The 27,038-nt window shown below is 39.1% G+C and overlaps 1 protein-coding gene across 7 annotated transcripts in view; it reads left to right on the top strand.

Annotated features, from left to right (window-relative positions):
* Positions 1-27,038, top strand: part of KCTD3 (potassium channel tetramerization domain containing 3) — a 74,072-nt gene that overhangs the window by 32,459 nt on the left and 14,575 nt on the right. For 6 of the 7 annotated variants that reach the window (XM_075595620.1, XM_075595621.1, XM_075595619.1 and 3 more), the window contains 6 exons: positions 2,103-2,237; positions 5,543-5,633; positions 18,233-18,423; positions 20,387-20,502; positions 23,049-23,136; positions 23,441-23,557. In XM_075595620.1, coding sequence (XP_075451735.1) covers positions 2,103-2,237; positions 5,543-5,633; positions 18,233-18,423; positions 20,387-20,502; positions 23,049-23,136; positions 23,441-23,557 — 738 coding nt within the window. The remainder of the gene's footprint in view (positions 1-2,102; positions 2,238-5,542; positions 5,634-18,232; positions 18,424-20,386; positions 20,503-23,048; positions 23,137-23,440; positions 23,558-27,038) is intronic. The other variant, XM_075595617.1, reaches the window with a different exon arrangement.

Raw genomic sequence — 27,038 nt, 5'->3', positions numbered from 1 at the left:
AATTTTTCTGGGCATGAATTTAAATAAATTGATGTTTTCCTGTGCATGCCTTCCATGCAGTCGTCTCCTTTGCACTTCCTTCTCTGTAGCCAATACCTCTGAATTCAGAGGAAATAGGAGAGATTGGAGTACAGAATTTAATTTCTCTGTTTTGTAGTCCGGCTGCTCATTTTCTTGCCATTATAAACCAATTCTTCCTATATTTCCATCCTAATTTTCTACTTCCACATATCTCCAACATCTCCCATAGATTTTCCTTCTAGTTTCTCTTATTCTTTCCCTTATGCACAGAAGATCTCTTCTATCTCCATCATAGCTTTCTCTCCTATTCTAGTCATATCTTCCATAACATTCCATGTTTTCTTCCTCTTCAAAAGCCTTTCCTCCGCTCCCCAGCCTCTCTCTAGCTTTCCCTCCTATTATTTCCCTGTTCTGAGCCCATACTAACACTTGTGGTCCACGACGTTTAAAAGACTTCTTGGCAGGGTGGACATTCTTCCCAGTCCTGACTATATATGAGGCTACAAAAATTTGTGTGACGATTAGTTTCACCACTACATTTTATACAAATGATGGATTTCAAGAGCACCAAGTGATTCTTATGTCAAATGACATTTTGGTTGCCTCTAAGAGTTAAATACTTTTTTATACTTTTTTATACTTTTTTTTTTGTAATCTCTTAACACTGCAAACTATCCACAGACCTTTAGGTTATACCAGCGGTGCGCAAACTGTGGGGCGCGACCCCCAGGGGGGGCGCGACACTGCCGACGGGGGGCGCGGGGTTTACAGAGGCCCCGCGCGCTTCCCGAAGGCACTTAAATTAAGTGCCGGGGGAGCTGCAGGGCCTCTGTAAACCTAACTTACCATGGCTCCGGCGGCTTCCTCCCTGCGGCGCCATGGCAACGCGGCATCAAAATGACGCTGCGAGGTCATGTGACGTCACGTTGCTATGGCAACGTGACGTCATTACGCCGGAGCGCGGGTAAGTTGGGGTTGGGGGGGGCGCGGGAGCGAGGGGACAGCCGTCAGGGGGGCGCAGGGAAAAAAGTTTGCGCCCCCCTGGGTTATACAATCCCTAACAACGATACAATAGCATGATAGCTTGTAGACATTGGATTGCATGTAAGGTTAGAACACCGGGTTCACTTGCTCACTCAATTCCCTATTCAATGTATTGTGAAGTGGTTTTCCCAGTGCTGGAGAAAATTTCAGCTCCATTACAAAGAACAGGATTCGAATCTTCACCAATATGAGGTAGATAATAATAACTTAATAAATATAACTATTTCATATAGCGCTTTTCTCCCAATGGGACTCGAAGCGTTTCACAATTACAGTTTAGTGCACGATAAGCAGCACATGGGTGTTTTTACAGACAGTCCCTGCCCAGATGATCTTACAATCTATGATTTTTTTTTTTGGGTGCCTGAGGTACAGGGAGATAAAGTGACTTACCCAAGGTCACAAGGCGCTGACACCGGGATTTTAACCAGGCTGCCATGCTTCAAACGAAGTATCATTGTTTTTAGAGTCTGTGTCTTTTCAATAGTGGGATTCATTGTTTGTACAAAAGATGAGCAACTTTATTCTTCTACAGAAGGACCAGTGAGATAAATGCTATGCCTCTTACAACATAGGCAGAATTAATTCCACTCCTTCCCGCTACTCGAAGAACCCAATTCGAATTCATTTGATAAGTCAATTCATTCATTGTAATATGTACAGTGAAATGACGGATCCTCTGTGCATTCCAATGAGCACTGGCGCTAGGACTAGAGTCTTCGGAATTCACTGTATGCTGCTCTAACATTTAAAGGGTTAAGCATGCAGAGTAATAACATGAATTATTTTAATGCGCCGAATGGTTAGAAATGTTTCATTCTTTTAAGTGGATTGTAAAATGATTTGGACACGCTTCATTGTTCAGTGCCATAATTAAACATGTTTTATTTTTTATATATGGCTGTTCTATTTTCTGATCCTGTTTGAATTAGAATTATAACAACCATTTTATTTTAACTCCATAAAAGCATCTAAGTCCAGAACCCTGTTAATGAATGCAACATCTACAATTTGCTTTCTTTTGCTTATCTTTATAGGCATTCCCAGTCGTAAATTTCCTTGTGATGCAACATTTTCAGATGTTAAAGTGGTGCAAAGATCTAGTGACGAAGCTGCCCAGGGAGTTGCTGTACAGCCAACACTTGCTGCCACAGAAGGAATGGTCAAGCTCAGTAAGTGCTGATGTTACCGATTAATGTCTAACCTTATCTAGAAATATTGATGTATTTATAACGTATCCATCTATATGAGTATTGCTGGCTTATAAGAATTAACTAGGACAACTATGTCTAGCCTTATCCAGAAATAGAAGTACAGATGCATGTATTAGTTATCCATCTATAAAAGTATCTCTGGCTTATAATAATTAACTAGCAAATATATATTTTTAGTCTTATCCAGACATAACAATATAGATGCATTTATAAGTTATCCATCTATAGAAGTATCTCTGGCTTATAAGAATTCATATAATAATACGGGCAAAACTATTGCTTAAGGAAATAGATGTGTAGATATGTATTCCAATAGGATACACCTTTACACATGTATACCCTGGTTTATGAGAGTTATTGACACGATAGAGATGGCTTCAATCAAACAAACAGAAATGTATTAGAACAGTAACCAGATATAATAATTACACGGTCATACTAATTATACTTCCTTATAAGGTTTGTACTTATTGCAGGCCTAACAAAGCAATACAATACAGTTCATCCTATCTAACAATACATTGATATAAAACACAGATATATACAGATTTACAAGTGCACAAGAATTATGATCATAATTACCTGAATCAGGTCTTTCTGAGCTCTCCCTCCAAACTCTTCTACTAGCTGATACCCTGTCTCTGGTTTAAATGTGTTTCTAAGGCAATATCTGAACATGTAGGAGGTTTCTGATTGTTGGGGAAAGATACTCAAACTAAAGTATGTGTGTTTATTTAAAGTTGGGAATTCCTAGTAATACCTGATCTGTTATATAATAGTAATAAATGCTAGGCTGGTCAACAAGTTCCCGGAGTTTGATCTCTGCGGGGAATGTGTATCTCTTTCCCCTGGGGGCTAAATGTTAATTCAGGAACACAAGTGGTGTTTGAAGTTCTTGGGAATAAACAAAATAATGTTTATTACCTGGGTGTGGAGTAAACAAACCTTTTGTTTGTCAACTTTCCCTCACTTCTTGCATCTTACTGTAATGTGTTGTCAGGTTCAGATATCTACTTCAAAGACAGTTTCTGATTCCTGACCCAAAACAATTCTCTCGGTTAACAGCTGATATGTTCACTACTCGCGTAATAGGCTCACATTCACTATGCTCCATTAGCCTATTTAACGAGACGGTGACCTACATTAACGCCGATTAATCATAACTCTGTGATCACTAAAGCAAATAACATGACGTTTACTAGGTTGTACGCCAGTAAAAAATGTGTTATTTTTAACGACCCTTATTCTAAATGATATGCAAATTAGCTAATTAAATGATATTCATCCTATATTCACTAAGCTCCGTTAAGTCATTCCAGTTAACGCTGGGAAATAAAGAGGAGTTAAATGATGCCTAACTCTGACATTACTCCCATACAGACAGAGGAAAATTTGAATTGCTATAGTTCCCAGGTATATCAAGTGTGTTCACCGGTACTGTATCTCACTACGTATAGGTTAATCTAATTGGGGGTACAGTAGATAAGTCAATGAGCTTTCTCCTAAATTGTTTTCTGTCCCTTCTCCATCCTCTCCCTCACTTTTTTACCTCTCTCCTGCACAAACGCTCTGTTTTAGTGTCCGGATGGGAGGAACACCAAGAATTAAACAACGTTGCTTTATTGCAAAATAACACAGCATTATGTGAAATGATATGACGTTAACCCTATGTTAATGAGCTCAAATACAGAGGGTATTTTGTCTTAATTTTACCTTGTTAGATAAATATCTCAGGGAAAATTAGCATTTAGAGGACCTGCATAGTTCTTTATAGGTCAAATGATATAATACAGAGTTTTTTAAAACTCTGTTCACTTCTGCAAGTGTATTGTCCACTCACAGAAAGACCTGAAGCTCTGCATACTATGAATTATTTCTATACAGAACTCCCCTCTTGGTCACCCTATAAGGCAGTGGTTTCTAACCTTTTTTTGGGTTAAGGAACCTAAATTCCGAGGAACCCGAACCCTCTCTAAAAGCACGCCTGAGATCAGATGCATTGTAAATTCTTCTGTATTTGATACAATTTTTAAATGACCAGAACATTGCAGGGAACCCTTTAGGGATGCCCGGGGAACCCAAGGGATCCTAGGAACCCTGTTTGAAGGACACTGCTATAAGGACATACAGTACTTGAAAACGAGAGGTGACTCTGAATGTATTACTTCCTAATAAAACATTTTATAAATAAAGTTTCACAACCCACAATGTAGCTACACTTCTCCAGGACTGATGCACTTATTAGCACATTAATCTACCTTTAAAAAGAATTGTAAGAATAATTGTACAGTTGAACTCGCATAAAGTCAAGCAAATGGGATTGAAGTGCAGTCTCCACTTGTATCTATTACTACAACAACAACATATTGATTCAACTGAAAAGCTCTGGAAAAATATCATACAATTTCCTTTTTTATTATAAATGCATAATGTACAAAATAGAATACAAATTATTTGCTGTTATGTGAGAAGTAAAAATTAAACCAACAGTTACACAAAAATTAAACTAAATGTATATGTTTATATTCTATGGTGTACTGTATATGCACCAGTCACTATTTTCTCCTGTATATGCATCCCATCAATTTTACATGGGATTTTTTATTTGATACATATGGTGCCGATTTTTGGCCCCAGATTTTTGCCTTGATGAATTTACTCCTACGTGTTTGTCCGTAGTTGTGTAAGAAAACAGAGCAAATGTTTGTCAGAACCATAGTTGTAGACATTGCTGTGTCTGAGCAAAACTATAGTTATTAAATATGGCTGACAGTTTCTACTTAAGAGACTTATGATTTAGTGAGTGTCAGTTTCAATAGCCCCATTTCACTGGAGGATGGTCTCATGAGTTCAGATTTGAGAAACATTGATGGATCAGTGATGGTGATGCAATTATGGAACTTGCCAGCAGCGTACCTGACCTGTAGATAAATGGAGCCACAGTGAACACGCACTCTTTCTCTGTACCAAGGTTGCATTAATTCTGCAAAACAGTCAGTCCCCCATCTCATTTGAGAATGCAAGAGAATCCAATTTATTTTCTATTGGGGGCATTCAAGATGGCAACATCGCAAACAACCTATAACTTTACTTAATGTGGGGGAAATGTAAAATGGAAACTCTGGTATCTATGATTAAGAGACTGCCGACAATATCATTTGACTGTTTTAGAAAGTATGCCATTCATAGTCATTTATCCTTAGGTTTATTACTGAAATGCTGTCAACTGCTTTGACTTTGTTTTTTCAACATGTGTGTTGTAGGGTTCCCAGTGGATCCACGGAAAGTGCTAATAGTAGCAGGTCATCATAACTGGATTGTCGCTGCATATGCTCATTTTGTGGTTTGCTACAGGTATGAATTATTCATTAGCTTTTTTGTGTTCATGTATTTATTTTTGGTTCCCGATTTGTTTTACAGAATGCACTTCACATAGGGTAGTCAGAAATTAGTTTAAATGATTGTGATGATCACGAAAATACAGTATTAACAATATCGTCTATTCAACTGCTATATATTTTTTTTTATATAGAAGACTAAAATATTCAATCCGTATAAAAACTGTAATTTCTTTCTTTGTGTCTTGTAAAAAATAAATATGTTTGAAAACAGAATCTGCAGATGAAAATATATGCTAAGGGCCCCCCAAAATATCGATAGTCTGATAGAAGCACCGAGAGGATTAGTTTATAGCACTACAAGGGGAATTATTAAAGTGTTATATATTGTGAAAGAGGTCAGCTATTTGATCTTTTACTGTAGGAGAATCAAGGTCCTTGTAATTAAATTAGAATTCTATAGTCTTATTTCAGGGTAGAGCATTTGTATCCTCTAATTTACATAGACCACTAAAGAGTTGCTAAGGCACTCATATACTTCTATATACAGTAAATGCCAATGTGTTTAATTTGGCTTTAGGCTAATACAATAAAATATACAGTAATAACGTAAATGCTGGCATACTTTTGTCAAAAAAACATTTTCAAAGTTGCATGCACCCATGAAAAGGTATTATATACTTAATATATTGTGTAGTAGAATTAGTATCAGAGGTTGCACAAGATTTCTCTTCAAATATTTTGAAAGGGTATATCTATCCGAAATGTAGTATGGAATTATCAGTGAAGCAACACAATGGTGACTCCTTTTAAAACCTAGAACAAGCATTAGAATGAAATAAATGCATGTATTATATTTAATAAAGAACATTAAGAATGAAATGAAAATGTGCCTTATAAAATAAGAAACCCGTGTTTTGCTGATTTCTTGAAATAACGTACTGTATAAGAATAGATGAACTGGGTGATAACTCAAAAACAGTCATCCATGCAACAGTCTTTCATTCACATTTTTTTTAAAGTACGGTAAATTGCAGGGTCAGTCAGCTCATTTTGTTTATCCAGTTTTTTTTACTGCTGCTGGAAAATCAAAACTGCCTTTCACAGTACCGACATCTTCTATAATAAAGGAAGGACCTTCAGAAATTCTTGCAATATCTTTAAGATGTTTGTCTGTTATCCTAGTTTGCTTGCTTGTTTTGATTTTGTTTTCAGTTGAAGGGCACTTTGACATCTTGCATTTGACGCATATTAAGTTTTATTAAACAGAATTAGAAGGGCCAAGCAGAAAACTCTGGATAAAGTGCTCCTCCTTCAATTTTGTATGGGAGCAGAAGTTGACAAGTCACCCATTTTAATGCCTTTGTATATTCTAATCAGTCAGTAATTGTAAACATAGATTTATGAAGGATAGGTCATGCCAATCTGGCGTTATTGGTTACTTTGAGGAAGTAAATAGGAACGTAGACAAAGGCAATGCAGTTGATGTGGCGTATTGGGATTTTGCAAATGCTTTTGATATGGTGCACACACAAGGTTTGTGTAAAAAATAAAAGAAATTGGTCTGGGTAAAAATATTTTTACCTGGATTGAAAACTGGTTGAAGAATAGACAACAGAGTTGTCATAAGTGGAACCTTTTCAGGTTGGGCTAGAGTAAGTGGAGTAGCTCAATGTTCGGTATTGGGGCCACTGCTTTTTAACTTGTTTTCAATGACCTTGAGGTTGGCATATGGAGCAAAGTCTCCATATTTGCTTATGACACAAAATTATGCAATGTAGTAAAATCAGAGCAGGATGTAATTTCTCACCAGATGGACTTGAGTAGACTGGAAACATGAGCTGGTAAATTGCAGATGAGGTTTAATACAGATGAATGGAAGGTTATGCATCTGGGAAGCAAGAATAAACAGGCTACTTACAAATGAAATGGGACAAAATTTGGTCAATCCTCAATGGAGATGGATTTAGAAGTGCTTGTAGACAGAAGGCTTAGTAATAGTGCTCAATGTCAGGCAGTAGTCGCAAAGACAAAAAATATTTTATCTTGCCTAAAATGGGGCATATATGGAAGGGAAGAAAGCATAATTTTGCCACTGTATAAAGCATTAGTAAGACCACACCTTGAATATGGAGTACAGTTTTGGGCATCACTCCATAAACCATTTTTGTACTAGGAAAGTACATTAGAAAGGAGGCGTCCAAGAGCGTATATAACGACTTACAAATATATTCAGTGTTAATATAAGGAACTTTTAAAAGATCTATACATCCCAAGGATAGTACAAACGACACGGGGGTTATCCCTTCAGGTTGGAGGAAAGAAGATTTCACCAGCAACAAAGTAAAGGGTTCTTTATAGTAAAGTTAAAATGTGGAATTCATTACCCATTGACATTGGATATAATAGATATCAGCAAGAAAATGTTAGACCATATATATCTATATATATCCTATCCCTCCCCCCCTGTGCTGTATGCGATTTATGACTTGTGGTGTGTGTGTGTGTGTCTGAACCCCATTATAACACGGTCCTGCTTATGTGCTGCTTATCGTGCACAATATTGTAATTGTGAAGTGCTTTGAGTCCCATTGGAAGAAAATCGCTGTACAGGTATACCCCGCATTAACGTGTGCAATGGGTCTAGAGCGTGTATGTAAAGCGAAAATGTACTTAAAGTGAAGCACTACCTTTTTTCCACTTATCGATGCTTCGGTACAGGTAGAGAGCCGGTATTGCTGTTCAGAACGTGCTGACGGGCGCATGCGCGAGCTGCTGTTTGCCTATTGGGCGAGGGGAATCGGCGCATCTTGCTATGACGGTCTGTAGGGCAGAATAAGTGTCCATACTCACGAAATGTGTACGAACACAGGGGTATGGTGCTATTGAAAATGTCCTTGCTCTCGAGTGTACTTAAAGTGAGTGCCCTTAAACCGGGGTATGCCTGTATAAAATAATGTTAACATTTTTTTTATAGGCTAAAGCTGGTAAATTGCAGGCATTATTGAAATCCCTGCTCTCTGATTGGTAAAAATGACAGGCATTATCAAATCAGTGATGGCCCGGAATTTTTTGCACCCTGCCAAGTTTTTCAGCCAGTCCGCTTTCAATTCTCATCCACATAGAGTGAAAGTAGCTCTCAATCAGGGGAGCTGATTGGACAGGAGGCAGCAACAAGGCACTGACTCCTCCCCCACCCTGCTCTTTGACAAAACGTCACTGGCACGAAACGTGTTAGTGTTTTTTATTCTCTCTGTGTCAATAAATTTATACTTTTTCAAGCTATTTTACCTACCCTTGGTGAGTTCATTGGCCGTGCACCGCCACCTCTTTTCTTCTGTTCTGTGTGTGTCTACTGTGTGTGATTTGTGACTGTAGAGGGTGGAGGTGGGCTTCAGAGTGTTTTGTGGGTGTAGACGGGGGGCTGCAGTGTGTGTAGGGGGGCTGCAGAGTGTGTGTATATTGAGGGGGTTGCAGAGTGTGTGTGTATAGAGGGGGTCTGCAGTGTTTGTGTGTGTGTGTGTGTGTGTGTGTGTGTGTGTGTGTGTGTGTGTGTGTGTGTGTGTGTGTGTGTGTGTGTGTATAGAGGGGGGCTGTGTAGGTAAAATTTCCTTTTAATAAACACATGCAGTAAAAGAATGTAGACGATCATGGTGATAAAAATCAATATGGCTAAAAAGTGTCTACAAAAGTGTCTATCTTTTTTATGAAAAATTTAAAAAATTTTTTAAAATAAGCTAACATTTAGCCTATAATAGTAATAATCCCCTCAGAACAGGGCATTACTGGCCAATAAAGCCCTGGCTCGGTTAAAGTCACTCGGCTTCGCCTCGGGCCTTCAACTCTTCCAGCCGGGGCATTATTGGCCAGTAATGCCCTGTTCTTCTGGGATTATTACTTAATTATAGACTAAAACTGTTAAATTCTGGGCATTATTGAAATCCCTGCTCTCTGATTAAAATCCGAGAATTATCCATTCAGTAATGGGCCGGAATTGTTGGCACCCTGCCAAGTTTTTCAGCCAATCAGTTTTCAGTTCTTATCCACACAGAGTGAGAGGAGCTCTCCGTCAGGGAAGCTGATTGGACAGGAGGCAGCAGCTAGGCATCGACTCCTCCCCCACCCTGCCTGCAGAGAGCTCCGCACAGGAGAGTGACGAGAAAGGTTTGTGCGTCTGTCTGCTAAGTGTTTTGTGGGTGTAGAGGGGGCAGGAGAGTGTTTTGTTGTGTGTCTTGCTGGTGTGTGCTTTGTGGGTGTAGAGGGGGGGCAGCAGCATGTGTCTTCAGTGGGTGTAGAGCATGGGTGCGCAAAGTGGGGGACCCGCTGGTGGGCGCGGGATATTTTTGGGGGGGCGCAGTGGATGCAGAGGCCCTGCGCTCTTCCCCGAGGCATTTAAATTAAATGCTGGGGGACCGCGCAAGGCCTCTGCAAGTCATCTTACCAGGATTCAGCCGGCATCTGGACGCGGCACCCTGGCAATGCTGCGTCAAATGACGTGACTCGTCACCATGACCCGCGGTTCACTGGCAAGGGGGGCACGAGAGCTGGGGCTGACAGGCAGGGGGCGCTGCGCACAAACTTTGCGCACCTCTGTTGTAGATTGTGGGGGAGGGCTGCAGTGTGTTTCGGTGTGTGTGTGTCTTCAGTTTTGTGGGTTTACAGGGAGCTGCAGTGTGTGTTTGTGGGTATAGAGGGGGGCTGGTGTGTGTGTTTGTGTGTGTGTGTTTTGTGACTGTAGAGGGTGGAGGACGGCAGCAGAGTGTGTTTTGTGGGTGTAGGGGGGGGGCTGCAGAGTGTGTGTAGGGAGGGCTGCAGAGTGTGTGTGCATATAGACGGGGGCTGTGTGTATGTACAATTTCCTTTTAATAAACACGTGCAGTAAAAGCAAAATAATGTAGACGATCCTACTGATAAAAATCAATATGACTACAATGTCTGTTTTTATGAAAATGAAAAAAAAATATTAATAATAATCCCCTCAACAGAGCATTACTGCAGGCCTTCAACTCTTCCAGCCACGGCATTATTGGCCAGTAATGCCCTGTTCTTCGGGGATTATTACTTAATTATTATATATGCAAGACCCATTCATGCTTGATATTTCACATTGGCGCTCCTTATTTTTTCTTTGCACACCACTTGCATAAAATGTTGTCCTACTGTTTACACTTTTGGATGGCTGGCACCACTGGCTCAGTCACAGCACTAGTTCACTAACTACATTCAGTTCACAGGTGGAATTTTTACTGCCACCCTAGCCACGTTCTTTGCCGTTTTTGTTTGGGATTTTATAAAAGCCCTGAAACAGGTTTTTTTTGTATTTTTTTTTTCAAAATCCCATTCGGAAAAATCTGTCAAATTAAAAAAAACACTGCCCAGAAAATCCTTTCCCCCTCCTCTCCCCCCCAACCCCCAATTAGGTTTGGCCAATATACCGATTTAACAGAATCTCCCGGTTAAGTTAATTCGTGCTTACTGGAATATAAAACCAGCAAGCTGAAATGTATTTGTTTTTAAGGGGTCATTTTAATTTGAAAATGCTCAGTCGTGTGTTAACTTTAACTTTATATGACCCCTTACTGTCCAGATTGTTCCTCTGCCTGGGAGAGAAGGGACTAGTTGCCCATTGCTGTCACTTCACTAGGCACAAGAATAAACTGCGCGTGCTCCTAGGCGTGTGCTTTGACCCGCTATGGTGGTAGAGATGTCAGTCAGCTGCTCTGCTCTCGGTGTTCACATGCCACAGTGCCTTGCGCAATGTGTTGTGTAGCATTACGCAAGCCATTTTGGGGTGACGGATGGCTCTGCTTCTGTGGAGAAGGCCAAGCATGCAAATGGAAGCCTCGTGCGCACAAATATCCAAGGCTAATTTGGATGAGTGCCAAACATATTAAAGGCATTACTAGCATTTCACGCGAACTCTGGCTAGTATAATATTAAGAGTAGAGGGAAGTAGTGTCTGATTTATTTATTCTTATCAGCCTTTGCTTTCCTTTCTGGCACTGATCTTAAGAAAAAAAGTGCTGTTTGTTTTCAAGTGATCAGCGGATCCCTCGTGAAAAATACTTAAATGTTTGTCTTGTATGTTTGCGATTCTGAGTTTACCACTCTGAAATCATCACATATCAACTACAGTAGTATTCTTTGTGAGCTAGTATTGTATTACAGTTATTCTGTACTATATTGAGGTAGACTATGTTGACTGTTGGCTTCTCGTGTGTGTGTGTGTGTGTGTGTGTGTGTGTGTGTGTGTGTGTGTGTGTGTGTGTGTGTGTGTGTGTGTGTATATATATATATAGATAGATAGATATATAGATATCTATATATATATATCTATATATCTATCTCTCTCAAATAGAAATATTACACCATTATCGTCCAGCATACAGTGCTTCCACTGCAGCAAGGGATTCTGGGAAATGACATGCAAATGAGCACACAGTGCCACCTTTCGCTTCAAATCCATTTTGACATGGATCCCTGTAAGCTTATGCTTGCTGCATTGCACAGTCTGGGTTAAGATGCATAGCCAGTAAACATACCAACAGACAGCTGTTTCAACCTTTTGGGTCTCATCAGTGTGAGGCTGGTTATAACCTCCAGTGTCAATGCAACCGAAAACGCCCAACGAATTGCAAAACATTTAGAATTTTCCTCTGCGCACCTCACATAGTAACATGACATCTAATAGTTATACATTATTTCCTTGCAAGACCAGTTTTGTCTGATCGGTGTCCCATGGTCGTTTTATAGTCTTGTACAATGCAACGCATGTGCACCTATATTAAGAAACGGGGTGGGGGGCAAGGGTGGGACTGCTGCTTTAAGACTTTTCATTTGCACACTAGAGTCTGGGGTGTGCTGATTATTTTTTTATCAGGTTTCTTCCACTCTAATAAATCTCTTAACATGAATCACTAATCAGACCTCTCTGTCATTCAGCCAACTAGGAAGGGTGTGGGGTTCCAGTCAGAAATCCTCAACAGAATGTTCTGTATTCAGATATCATTGCTAATAAGCATACTCTATAAAATGACACAAACCCTCGTGTGAGTTTAAAAAAAAAATGCAAATATTTGTCCGAATAAATGCCATATTCGTAGCAAAGTCGAACGTGTGTAAATAATTAAACCATCCCTAATTTAAAAAAAAAAGCATAATATAAGGGGACTAAAATAAATTACAAATTTGTTTGGCCTGTCTGATTTTCAAAGCACCATGGTTTATCCACTGACATCGTCATTAGTTCAGCTTGGTCGTATGTGGTACTGTATCTTTCAGAAATAAGCCCTGTAGATCAAGCTGTTCTGATATGGCCAAAGTAAGTTATTCTGTCATGGTAAATGAAGCAGACATTTAAACGCTGTAACAGAAGAAAGGAAAAATGTTACACTGAGTACCAACGATAATTCCATGTTGGGTGTGTGCTGATCAGACCTCCTTTTTCACATATCATCACACATTTGATGCACCTCTTTGGTGGATGGGTTTTACTTCATACCTGGTTACTACGTTCAAATCATACTGTACCTGTTGACTTTAATTGACACAGGAAAAAACCAGAGTTAAATGTACGGTAAGAGACGCAGATATAAGGACCATTCGAACTCCTGCTAGTACTCCACAGTAATTTGGCAAGTGATTGTCATGCCAAGTCAATTTACCTTTGTAAATTAATACTTGGAGATATGTTCCAACAGTTTAACTGCACAATGTCAATTTTGGGAGCTGGGTATTTGGTCCCCAAAGTATTTATTTTGCACAGTTCCGTGGTGATGAAAAACATGATTGTCTCAGATTTTCACATAATGGAAAAAAAAATCACATAATCTCATTTAAAGTTAAAGGTGATAAGTGGCCCAGTCTGGAATTGTCTTGTAACATACAGTAATGAGCATGAACTATTGTTCAGACTGTTGTGTTGATAGAAATGACTGCTTAAAACATTGACACATCAGAAGCTTTGTCACGGCTAACATTCTCTCCGGACTTGTGATATGAGCCTGCAAAGTAAGTGTAACAATATACAAAACTGTCTGCATTATCTTGGGCTGTGAGGGAAAGAGTTTCTCTAAAGTTTTCTACATAAGCTAGTAGTTTTCAACCTTTTTTTGGTTAACGAACCCCAGAATTAGATTGTGAAATTCTGGGGAACCCCAACACTCTCCCCCCCACCCTCCCCGTCTCTTGTGTCCCCCCTTTCGTGTCTCCATCTCCCATCTCTCGTGTCTTTCCCTCCACGTCTAACTTGCTCCATCTCTTCTACACACTCTCCCCCTCTTGCGCTCTCCCTCCCTCTCTTGCCCTCCCCGTCTTGTGCTCTCCTTCCCCCTCTCACGTTCTCCCTCTCGCATTCTCTCTTCCCCCTTACGCTCTTCCCCCCTTACGCTCTTCCCCCCTTACGCTCTTCCCCCCTTACGCTCTTCCCCCCTTACGCTCTTCCCCCTTACGCTCTTCCCCTTTACTCTCTTCCCCCTTACTCTCTTCCCCCTTACGCTCCCTCCCTCCTTGCACACGCACAACACACACACACACACACACACTCTCCACCTCTCTTTTACACACACACTCTCTCCCCCTCTCTTTTACACACACACACACACACACACACACACACACACACACACACACACACACACACACACACACACACACACACACACACACACACACACACACACACACACACACACACACACACTCTCTCCCCTCTCTCTTTTACACACACACATACACACACACACACACACACACACCCTCCACCTCTCTTTTACACACACACTCTCTCCCCCTCTCTCTTTTACACACACACACTCTCTCCCCCTCTCTCTTTTACACACACACACACACACACACACACACACACACACACACACACACACACACACACACACACACACACACTCCACCTCTCTTTTACACACACACTCTCTCCCCCTCTCTTTTACACACACACTCTCTCCCCCTCTCTTTTACACACACACTCTCTCCCCCTCTCTTTTACACACACACTCTCTCTCCCTCTCTTTTACACACACACTCTCTCTCCCCCTCTCTTTTACACACACACACTCTCTCCCCCTCTCTTTTACACACACACACTCTCTCCCCCTCTCTTTTACACACACACACTCTCTCCCCCTCTCTTTTACACACACACACTCTCTCCCCCTCTCTTTTACACACACACACACTCTCTCCCCCTCTCTTTTACACACACACACACTCTCTCCCCCTCTCTTTTACACACACACACACTCTCTCCCCCTCTCTTTTACACACACACATACACACACACACACACACACACACACCCTCCACCTCTCTTTTACACACACACTCTCTCCCCCTCTCTCTTTTACACACACACACTCTCTCCCCCTCTCTCTTTTACACACACACACACACACACACACACACACACACACACACACACACACACACACACACACACACACACACACACACACACACTCCACCTCTCTTTTACACACACACTCTCTCCCCCTCTCTTTTACACACACACTCTCTCCCCCTCTCTTTTACACACACACTCTCTCCCCCTCTCTTTTACACACACACTCTCTCTCCCTCTCTTTTACACACACACTCTCTCTCCCCCTCTCTTTTACACACACACACACTCTCTCCCCCTCTCTTTTACACACACACACTCTCTCCCCCTCTCTTTTACACACACACACTCTCTCCCCCTCTCTTTTACACACACACACTCTCTCCCCCTCTCTTTTACACACACACACACTCTCTCCCCCTCTCTTTTACACACACACACACTCTCTCCCCCTCTCTTTTACACACACACACACTCTCTCCCCCTCTCTTTTACACACACACACTCTCTCCCCCTCTCTTTTACACACACACACACACACTCTCTCCCCCTCTCTTTTACACACACACACACTCTCTCCCCCTCTCTTTTACACACACACTCTCTCCCCCTCTCTCTTTTATATATACACACACACACACTCCCCCCTCTCTTCTACACACACACAATTTTTTTTTTTTTTTTTAAGGGAGCTGCTGGCACACGCAGCAAAAATCCCTACAGCCAAAACTGCAGTGAGAGCGCGCGCTTTTACCTTGGGGCCTGTGGTGCTGCGCCGATCCGAAGCTCCCTCAGGCTGCTATTGCTGAACTCGGGAGCCACCAGGTCACTGCTGCGTAGAGTGCGCTGTTCTGCATGGGGTGCGCCGCTCTGCCGGGCCTGGGACAGATGAGAGATTTATCCCAGCTCTTCCGCCCCCCTGGTAGCCGCTGAACCCCTGAGGGGTCCCGCAGAACACCGGTTGAAAATCACTGGTATAAGCAATGGTGAGGAATAAAATCACCTTCAAGACCATGATCCCACAGATAATCGTATTGACAATAACATTTTAAGGATTTTTTTATACTGTCACAATTTAAATTGACCGTTTTGGAAACTGAATTCTTTTTAAAATAATTAGAAAGATATAAATATAATGCAAGCTTTTAAAAAACTATCCAATGTTAACTTAATTGAGTACTGGTAATGTCATTATGTTTTCTCCCATTGGGCAAATGTATCTGTTTTGTCTAACTGTGATGGAGTGAACATTGCAAGGGGTTTATTGAAATTTGTCAAAAATGTTGCTCTAATGCATTTCAAATGGATTACCTGTCTCTCCTCGCTCGCTATTTCAAATTGTTTCAGTCACAGTCAAACACACTCATGGTGACTTAAACAAAAATGGAAAACTCGGCACCTGACAAAAGTTTAATTAATAATGGGAGCAGCATAAAGACTAACACTGGTCCACTTTTTTTTTACTTTTTCTTCTGAAACTGAACAAAAATAAACTTTTGCAAAAACAAAAACCATCGCTTTATATCCAATTTGTAACACCATCACAACGCCTACTTTTTGATCATATTTTCGATAAGGTGGCGTATTTTAATGAATAATATATGGATAATGTGTTGTTGAAATCAGTGTTTTGTAGTCATGTTTGGCTCAACAACCTTTCACCTTGACCTACAGTGGCGGCTGCCTTTATCCTAGTGCGGCCGTAGAGGCGCAACTTTGATACCCGCAGGCAGATGCAGTATGGTTTTTTTTTCCGGAATATATTGCGGTATTTTAGTGCTCGTAATATTAGCATTTTATTAGCGCTGTCTGTAATACTGCAATACCGTCTAAAAACTCAGGGGGCGTTCGCGAGCTGTTGTCTTCAAAGTCTAATACTTTAGCCTGAGGCTGGAAATCTCTTGGGTACATGCAAGCTTGCTGGAATCTGTACGCGAAATCCGGCTCAGGCTGCAGGTATCCGGGCGGGGACAGTCAGCAAGGGTTGTCGGTCACCAGGTTTTCACTGACGGTCGGACCGTTATTGGAAGCCGGTGCTGGTGCTGGTGCATTGCTTGCCAGCGACTGACGTTTCTTAGTTGGTTTTAACATGACCTTTCGCCATTTGAAGTCTCCATGATCATAGATACGGGAAAAACCCGGTGATACACACCAATACCCTCCAATAACATCGGGATCAATACGAAAAAAAACATGGATCGATACATAAGTTTTTCCTTATTGCACGCTTCCACACATTAGCATCTGGTGAAAATTTGTAAAAAGTCATAGTTTTCGATAAAATACTGATAAATTTGAACAACTGTTGCCATCTTATCATCTGTTGCATTGATCGCGGCCCATATTAAATAAGCGTACGTTCTATCGGGTTTTTGGAACACGGACTGCAGTAGTGCACTCATCTTGGAACTCTCAGGACAATAGAACACCAGACACTGCGCGTTTAGTTTTAATATGAAAAGCCTACATTGATACATTATTGTAACTTCTTCAGTCCCAAGGCCAATTTACAATGGACCACTGTGGTATTCTTTTAAACACCTACAAGTCGACACATTACTGAAGCGTATGCGCATTACAATTCATGAATATCTGCCATCTGGCGGATACGCGAAGAATTGCAACCAATTAAATCCGAACCATTATCAATAAACACATCAACCGCGGGTGTGAATGCAGTATGAATGCGGTCAGAATGCGGCATGAATGTGGTGAAGTGCGTGGCATTCGGAAAAAATCCCCCCAAAAATTCGGAGATGTTGGAGAATGAAAGGGGCCGCGGCTGTACAGTAGGTTTTTTGCCTTCTCTGTTTTTGGTATACTTACTGTACATACAATGTTTAAAAGATAATGTATCAATAGTGTGATTTTATTAAAGCAGCAGTAGGCATTCTGTTTTATATATATAAAAAAATGCACAAAATGTTTTTAAGTATGATTGATTTGTATTTTCTCTATTATTTAAAGATATTTTTTTTTTGTTATGGGCTGCATTGCAGTATTTGGACCAAAGATAAATAACTTGTGCTAGATGGCCAGTACCAATTCAATAGCTTTAGTGTTTATCCAGATACAGTATTACACATTTGTGGTAACACCCAAAACTGGGCAGAGAGCCAAATTTCCAGAGATACAGTTTTATATTTGCATTGTAATGAGGTTGCTTTGAACATGTACATTTTAATTCTAAATCAATAGATGTTTTATACATCTAATGAACTATGCCAACTCTCTTACATAATAGACTTCTTTTGTTACAGAATAAAGGAATCTTCTGGCTGGCAACAGGTTTTTTCAAGCCCCTATCTGGACTGGGCTATTGAGCGGGTAGCCCTCAATGCGAAGGTTGTTGGAGGTCCACATGGGGATAAAGACAAAATGGTGGCTGTGGCATCAGAAAACAACATCATTCTTTGGAGCATTCAGGACGGTAGCAGTGGAAGTGAAATAGGTTTGTTTTACTTGTAGAGCGGTGAACTCTTTCTCAAACTGTACATGTACAGTAACTGCATTTAACCTCCAGGGCTAGAAACTTCAATATTCATGGTTTTAATTGGGAAAATGAATGCCATTTGCTTGTTTATTGTTTATATTATCTTCAAATAATTTTATACATAAGGGGTTGTCAAAAATTAAATTGTCCATTTATTGGAGATATCCTTCAGCTAACTACAGGAAGTAACAAAGGGAGAGAAAAATGGCAGAGCACAACCGGAACCATCCAGAAAGAATTTAGGCGGAAAATGCGTAATCCATAAAAAAATATTTAATAGTCAAGGAAAAAAGGGGCAAGGCATTACCCCACCAACATGTTTCGTGCTTCACAGAGCACTTTATCACTTTTAACTACAGGAAGTAAGCAATGTGAATGGGATAACAGGAAGTCATCTCTATATACTATCTGTAAACAAGAAATTGATCTGATTTCATATCTTGTATGATCCTGAGACGTATAGAAGCAAATAAATAAAATTATGGGTGGCCGTACAATCAAAACTCTGGACACTAGGGTGAGATGTAAGGAAATTGCTTGTATCCACCGCAATTAGGTTTCCATTTTATTTAATAATGAAGTGCTCTTTTACCCTGTTGATTTGTGAATGTAGAAAATGATAGTTTGGGATTACATAGGGGGATCACAGAGGTGCTCTTTGCTCATTCCCTGTAAAAGAAACAATTTGTTGATACAAACACTTCAGACCTCAGTAACACCATCTAGAGAAAATTACAAAGGCTGGCATCTCTGTGATAGAGCTCTCCCCTAGGCTGCTCTGCCTTCAATATTACTTACTGGAGACACCACTACCAGATTGCTGCTATAAGCAGTATTTTACTGAGAGGGCCCCTTAAGAGAGGAACATGTCATTACTTATACCATCTTCTTCCCTGTGGATAGTAGTCAAGATTGTTGAGCCTAAGCAGGAGTGACACTTTAAATTCCTTCAGACCATTCAAGCTGTCTTCCTTGATTTCCCTGAACCTCATCCTTCTCTGGAGTAATCAATTCTACTTGTTTTTCTGTTTTTATTATTGCTTGCATGTCTATGCCCTGTGCTTCTTAATGTATATTAAGTCGGTTTCTTAAAAATATTTTTTTTTAGATTCACCAAAAATTGCTTATTTGTAATGAAATCACAACATAAGATGAAATAACTGGGACCCTAACTCAGATATAGCAGATTTAAAAAATGTTGAATGGTGCATATCCATTTATTATTTCACTGTGCATACACTTATAGATGAATTTACTTATTCTTTAAGGAGCAGCCCACTTAATACATTTGTGTTGGCAACACTGTTAATGATTTGGTATTTTGAGTTTCAATTTTTTTTTTTTTTATCCGTATCTGGAATTACTGTATGAAATACTTGTTAAAATAAACAAATAGTATTACGTCGGTTAGGGTATCAACTTTATTGCAGCTCCAGTAAATCTTTCTAAATTGGTCTGCACATTTTTTTCTTGGTGCTAGAGGACTTGCAATGTATTGATTCACGACACCAAGAGGGTTAGGAGTCAGAAATTGGCAGACAATGTATCTTATTCAATATGCTGGGAAGCCGCTTCACAGAATGCTGGCTAAGGGACAACATTTTAAAACATAATGGGCCAAATAAAATAGTCCATTCCTTAACTCCTTATGTGTCATATATTCAACACAAATATTGTACCAAGGAATATGAAATACTGCATAAATATGTGTAAGTAAGGAGAGAAGCATTTCAATGAGAACGCCTAAAGCTTGTGTCATAATTAAATCTGTCACTGGAACCACAAATATTTTACCCTGAAATGTTCTTCTAAGTGTAAAGTTGGGAAGGGTTTCATAACGAAGTAACCTTGTCATGCTCTGATAACAAAACACAGTTACTGAACATTGTGTGTATACATAAAATGTTGTTATTTATTGTAGGTGTGTTCAGTCTTGGAGTGCCAGTGGATGCTCTTTTCTTTATTGGTAACCAGTTAGTGGCTACCAGTCATACAGGAAAAGTTGGAGTATGGAACGCTGTGACCCAGCACTGGCAGGCAAGTTACCTGATGCTAGGTCCAACAAGGAGCTAACTCTCCCAATTCTGCATACTTTCTGAGCGGACTATTATTCATGTTTTGAAAGCATACAGGATAAATTGTTATGATAAAAGTAGGCTTCATCCTTTTTAAAATGTAACTGAATTGGTTTTTATTTTTAATGGATTCATACATTTTCAGGGTCACACATTCAGATATTATTTGTGTGTGTGTAGTTGAGATCTCCTTTGATTGACTGTACATTCTTCCTGAATCCCTGTCTCTTTTGGTTTACAAGACACTACCAAGGCCCTTGGCACTGCTCTAGTATAATAAGAGTCATTGAGGTGTTGGTGAGGAAACCCAAATCATCTGATAATTGATATGCCTTAAAGATTATTTTTATTATAGCAAACTGACGAACCAACTGACTCCTCGCCAGAAAAGTGAAGACATTCTCACTGTTTTTCTTTGTATTCAAACTTTTAAAGCTTTCTATTAGTAAATATTGATTTACTTCTAGACCGTCTATTAATGAGTAGTTTTGTATGTATTATCTACATAATGCAGCAAAGTAAGACTATACTTCCAGACCATAAAGCTTCTTCTTAAAGGGCATTGCCCCCAAAACAAGGGGAGGTTTACAATTATTATTACTGCTAACTTCCATTGTGAGCAAACCTGACTGTCAAATCAGATAAAACTTGACCTTTAATGGTCTAAATAAAATGAGCCAAACTATTTAAAATAATAAATTTCATTGTTAGCTGCCAAAGGCATGGAAAAAAATAAAACAAGGTAGCAAAGTAACACTCACGATTGTAGTGTCATATCATTCTCAGTAGAGATTGGCGTGAAACAGGCACACGGACTTGCTCATCAAAAATAGTTTCATGTGCCTGTAACAGGGACTTGTCCCTGTAGAAGAAACTATCTCTAAAATCCAGCAGGTATCTGGGTAAGTGCAGCAGACGATTAACCAGACTCCACCTGGCCAATTAAGTCTGTAAGAAAAGCCTCCTGTTGGAAACAGGAGAGAGATTCCTTAGCTCACATTTGGGCTGACAGGAGAGCAGAGAAGCCTGCACACAGACACTGTCTTGAGCACAAAGGCTGTGCTGAGATCAAGACACCCAGAGACCTATATTTCCTGGACACAGAGGACCCAGGAACCTGCCAGAGACTGACATGGAGGGCCACCTGCTTAAGGTACCTTCTGAGACTTTGGGGTGATAGGCTGGTAATGGGAATATCCCTCCAGTCCTGCAGATAGGGTCTGGGGAAGTAAGTTAGCCTTTACAAAGGGATAGGGGTTTGTTATTTTGTTGTTTTTGTAGGTTTGCTTGGATAAAGGAACAGGCACAATAAAGCCAATATATAATTTCACCCAAATCGGTCTCCATTATATGTACCTCTGCATACATCTCTTACAGTGCCAGGAAAAAAACAACGTTTTGGCTGCATATACCTGTATCCGCCTTAGTCAAGGTGGGGGCTATCATTCTCTCAGACCCTATTCAACAGCTCTCATTTGTAGTGAAAAATAGGTTACCTTTATTTCAAAGGAATAAACCAGTCATGAAAAAAGCAACGTTTCAGGCCCGCAATGCGCCTTTCATCAGATAGTTGTTAAGAAAGTTGCAAAGCCGGCAGCATCCACCGCTGGAACCTTGGCAATAAAGGCAACCTATTTTTCACTACAAATGAGTGATGTTGAAAGTTGTCTGAGAGAATGATAGAACCCTACAATCGTGAGTGTTACTTTGCTACTGTACCTTGGTAGTGTGGTGCCTCTTCTATTTTGTTCTGGTTATTGTGTAGTGTGGCCACAGCAGAAGAGACATGCACCTTCCTCTATAGCTATAAGAAGATAGAGAATGTTTTGCCTCTCTTGGGTATTGAGGATTTGTTCCTTTTTTTTCTGACAAAGGCACGCAGAACCATTTAAAGACTAATAGGGCGATTTATTGTTGAGACGTAAGTTGTACTGTTCATTATTTATACCCAATAGAAATCAATGCCGAAAAGCAGAATGGCCACAGCCGTCCCTTAAAGGATATGGTATTGGCAACTACTGTAGTTTAACATTTCAGTTTTCTAAACTTTAAAGTTGTAATGAAGTGTTTATTTTTTATTTTTCATACAATGCAAGTTTTCTTGATTTGTGAACCATGACTTTTGTCTTTGTCAAACTATGTTATGATTCCTCTAGTATTTATTATGTCAAAAGTTCAACTATGTAATAGTCAAGATTAATTGCATAAATATGTCTATGAAGATTACTAGTTAGACGCATAGAAGCCGTACTAAACTGGTAAATGAATGAATACAGCAATGAAATAAACATGGTGAACTAGAACAGAAATTGAATGCCATTTGTGTCATGGAAACAAATTAATATTTGTTGCAGGAATCATCTTGTTTGAAACCTTAAATGAACATTATGCAGTCTGGACCAGTAACGATACATTTCAAAATATGTCATTGTTGCTTGAAGCAGTACCACATTCTGTGCAGTATATAGCAAAATTGCTAAGTAAGTTACAAATGACATTTCTCCTTAGGTTCAGGATGTTGTTCCAATTACAAGCTATGACACAGCTGGATCCTTTCTTCTCTTGGGATGTAACAATGGATCCATTTATTATATAGGTAAGCAACATTAAAGTTAAGTTTATACATAGTTTTTGTGTTATTTTGTTAATATGGGTATAATCTAAATTTTGATAAAATATTTTATGTTTAATATATATTTTGATCTAAGAAATGTTTAGTTAAACTATTTTCTTACGGTCTTTTGAAGTCCCTCATATCTGAGCGTATATTATGACATCACTTGGTTTCTATTTATTAGTTTTTGCATATAGTATTTTTTTTTTTTTTTAAATATGTTGACGTCTGTAATTTTATTATCCAAGTAATTTGTACTTTGTCTTGTTTTTTGTTTTTTTAATAGATATGCAGAAATTTCCATTGCGTATGAAAGACAATGATCTTCTGGTGACTGAATTGTATCATGATCCCTCCAATGATGCCATCACAGCTCTAAGTGTCTACCTCACTCCAAAAACAAGTTAGTGTGCTAATAAATAAATTAGATTAAATGAAGTTGGATTAAAATAATACAACGAAAAAGCTTTGTGTATCCAGATTCCTTGATGCTGGGACCATAACATTTTAATAAAGTAGACCTTTAAAGTATCACTTTATAGCAGATGAGTTCTACTAGACCCCAAATACTAGATAGTTAATGAAATAAATCATACAGCCAGTCATGCAACACACTGTCAAACTATAAAACAGATATTTTCAACACATCAATAGCTAACAAGCTTTTAACATTTTGCCCTCAAGTCTTTCTCCCATTAACAAATGTAAAAAAATATATACTGTAATACAGAGGTGCGCAAACTTTTACGCCTGCTCTCCCCAATTGCTTGCGCGCGCCCCTCCCCCCTCTGACAGGTCATGTGACATTGTGACGTCACGTGACCCCACGCCGCGTTGCCATGGCGACATGCCGTCGGAGACAAGATAAGAGAAGTTACAAAGGCCTCGCGCAACCCCCTGGCATTTAATTTAAATGCTTTGGGGAAGAGTGTGGTGCTTCTGTAACCGCTATCTCCCCCCCCCCCCCCCTTGAGATTTTTCGCCCCCCAATTTGAGCACCCATGCTGTAATACATGCTTTTTTTTTTTTCATTGGGGATTAGCTGAGGGATCATAATTGAGACACAAGAATGATATATTTATGATCATTTAAATTGATTTGAGGTGACGTTATAAGATTGCTCTGAAGATAAACAACCACCTCAAATCAATGCAAATTTTGATAAAGATGATATTTTGTGTCGCGAGTATGATCCCTCGGTGTGTGTGTATATATACGTGACCGCGCTAAATTATTTAACTTTTAAATTACTTGAGGATTTGACAGTAGGGTCTCTAAGATGGAACGTAAAGACAATTTCTAAAAGAAAGATATTTTTAAAACGGGCTGGCAGATCATTTTGAAGGCTATAACGTCATGGAGTATACCAAAAAAGAATGGTTAAAGCACATCCAACTAGGGTACTCAATATACCAAACTCTGCATGTTGCCAGAAAAATGTAATTTATTCTTCAGTTGGGAGCAGAGATGCATAAAGCAGCAACGTTTCATGGGTTCAATTAGAGACCCTTACAAAAATGCCTGTTCCTCTTGCTCTACATTACATTTAAATACAAACTTTCTAATAAACGTTAGCCGAGTTTGTGACCCGCCACTTCTGAATAATTGAACTCCAAAGTATTATCATTGAAGTTGGATATATATAGGCTAGTAACATACAATCCTGCAAATGCTGTAGTCTCCTGCAATGCTTGTGAACCTGCTTCAGGCTTTTCCATCACTTAAGTTACTGTTATTTCAGCATAAATCATGATCTCAAAACAACAATCATTGTATCAAGAAATATTTATTTTATATAAAGCTGCAGCTATACATGTTGGGCAAAGCTTTTTGACATTTAATGACAAATAACATAAGGACCATCTGGTGTTATAGAGCATGACACAATTGAAGTAGTTTAGAAAGGGACATAGCCTAGTGTTACTTGGTTTAGTAAATGTCACATTCATACATTCAACAATGACTTCTTGCAAAACAAACACGGCAAAATACCCAGCTTTGCTGCCATTATGTGTCCACCTGGCAAGTATTCTGGCTGAGGGGACAAACCTGCTTGACTATCTGGCACTGTGTCTTGTCCCCCGAGAGGTCGGGGGCAAAAGACAAAGACATATATATAATAATTGCATGTAGCGCAAACTGCTGTTATGTAATTTAATTATGCTTAAGTTTCTTTTCTTGCATAAAACATGATGGCTGCTATTTCCTCTGTAATTCTGATATTTTGATTCAATGCTTATAAATGTGTTCAGTACAAATGTGTGTATATACATACATACATACATACATACATACATACATACATACATACATACATACATACATACACTGTGCTAGATATCTTTAGCACCATGTATTCCTGTGTCTTCTTTTTGTAGGATTTTGAATTACAGTATCAATTATATAGTAGATGAGGTTAAAAAAAGACATGTCCATCGAGTTCAACCTATGTTAAAGAAGCAATCCAAACGGCTTTTTTATTGTACAGTAATTTAAAATAAAAATTAACATAGGTTTGCAGCAAGGGGTCTCTAGGGCTGAACAGCATTAATTTTGGCTCCGAGGCCCTCCTACTTCCCAAGAACGGGGTGCCTGTATCTAGGAAAAGTTTAAAACTCCTGCGTCATGTGGACCAATAGGAAGCCGCATTGGACGATGTCCCGGTTTCCTATTGGCCAGCAGGACGCGGGAGCTTTGAAAATCTGACATTACATGAACCCAGCTAGTGAGGCGGGTTGTGTTAATGTGCTTAATGTAATAATATTTTGGCAGTGTGCAGTGGTTTTGTATTGACATTATACAGCTAAACCCCGTTATAACGCGGTCCTTGGGGTCCACAACCCAAAGACCGCGTTACAACCGGGGTCGCGTTAAAATTTCACCGGCATCAGCTCTGGAGCTTCCTCATTACAGATTTAAATCTCCTCCATTTTGCCGCCTTACCAGTGCGCTCCTCTTCCTGCTGTCCACGTGCTCATATCTCTCTGCTCTCTTGCCGTCGTATGCCATTGTTTTTTTCAAACATTCAATTCAATGCTTTATTGACTACCAGACACAGACACAAATAAACATTAATACATTTTGTACAAAACACATGCAGGGATTGAACTCGGGACCTTCTGATACCAATGCATTGCCTCTTACCTCTACACCATAGGCTTGGTGTGACAAGACAGAACCTATAAATATATTTATCCTCTACAACACAGTGCCACAGCGCTACAACACAAGGTACATGTCAATGTGAAATGTCAATGTGAAATGTCAATGTGAAATCTTAAGTCTATTTCTAGCTGTCTATGACATCACACAGTTCTGTGGTCTAGTGGAAGAACTTCTTACCACCATATGCAAGGGTCCTGGGTTCAATTCCTGTATGAAATGGTATAATTAACTTTTTTAATAAATTATTATTTTAATTATGTTGTATAATTTATAAATATATAATTCTTTATTATTCTTTATTAAATAATTATTCATTAATCAATAATGATGTATTAATAATAATTCATTATTAATCATTCTTTATGATTAATTATGTATTATTAATAAGTATGATGATTAATTATTATTAGCAGTTAATTAACTAATTAATAATGAATAATTATGTATTAAGTATTATTAATAATTATTTTTTTTTAATAATTATTAATTAATAATACTATTATTATTAATTATATTATGATTAATAAGTATGATTATTAATTATCATTAACAATTAATAATTTTGACTAATTAATAAGTATTACTAATACCTAATAATTATTAATACCCAATTAGTAATAATAATTATTAATACTTAATTATTAATAAAACTTATTAATACTTAATAACTATTAATAATTAGTAAGTATTAATAATTGTTGTTAATAATTAAGTATTAA

This window comes from Ascaphus truei, chromosome 4, assembly GCF_040206685.1.
Source record: "Ascaphus truei isolate aAscTru1 chromosome 4, aAscTru1.hap1, whole genome shotgun sequence".
Lineage (NCBI taxonomy): Eukaryota > Metazoa > Chordata > Amphibia > Anura > Ascaphidae > Ascaphus > Ascaphus truei.
The sequence above is the reverse complement of the archived record's forward strand: the minus strand, read 5'-3'. Positions and strand labels throughout refer to the sequence as shown.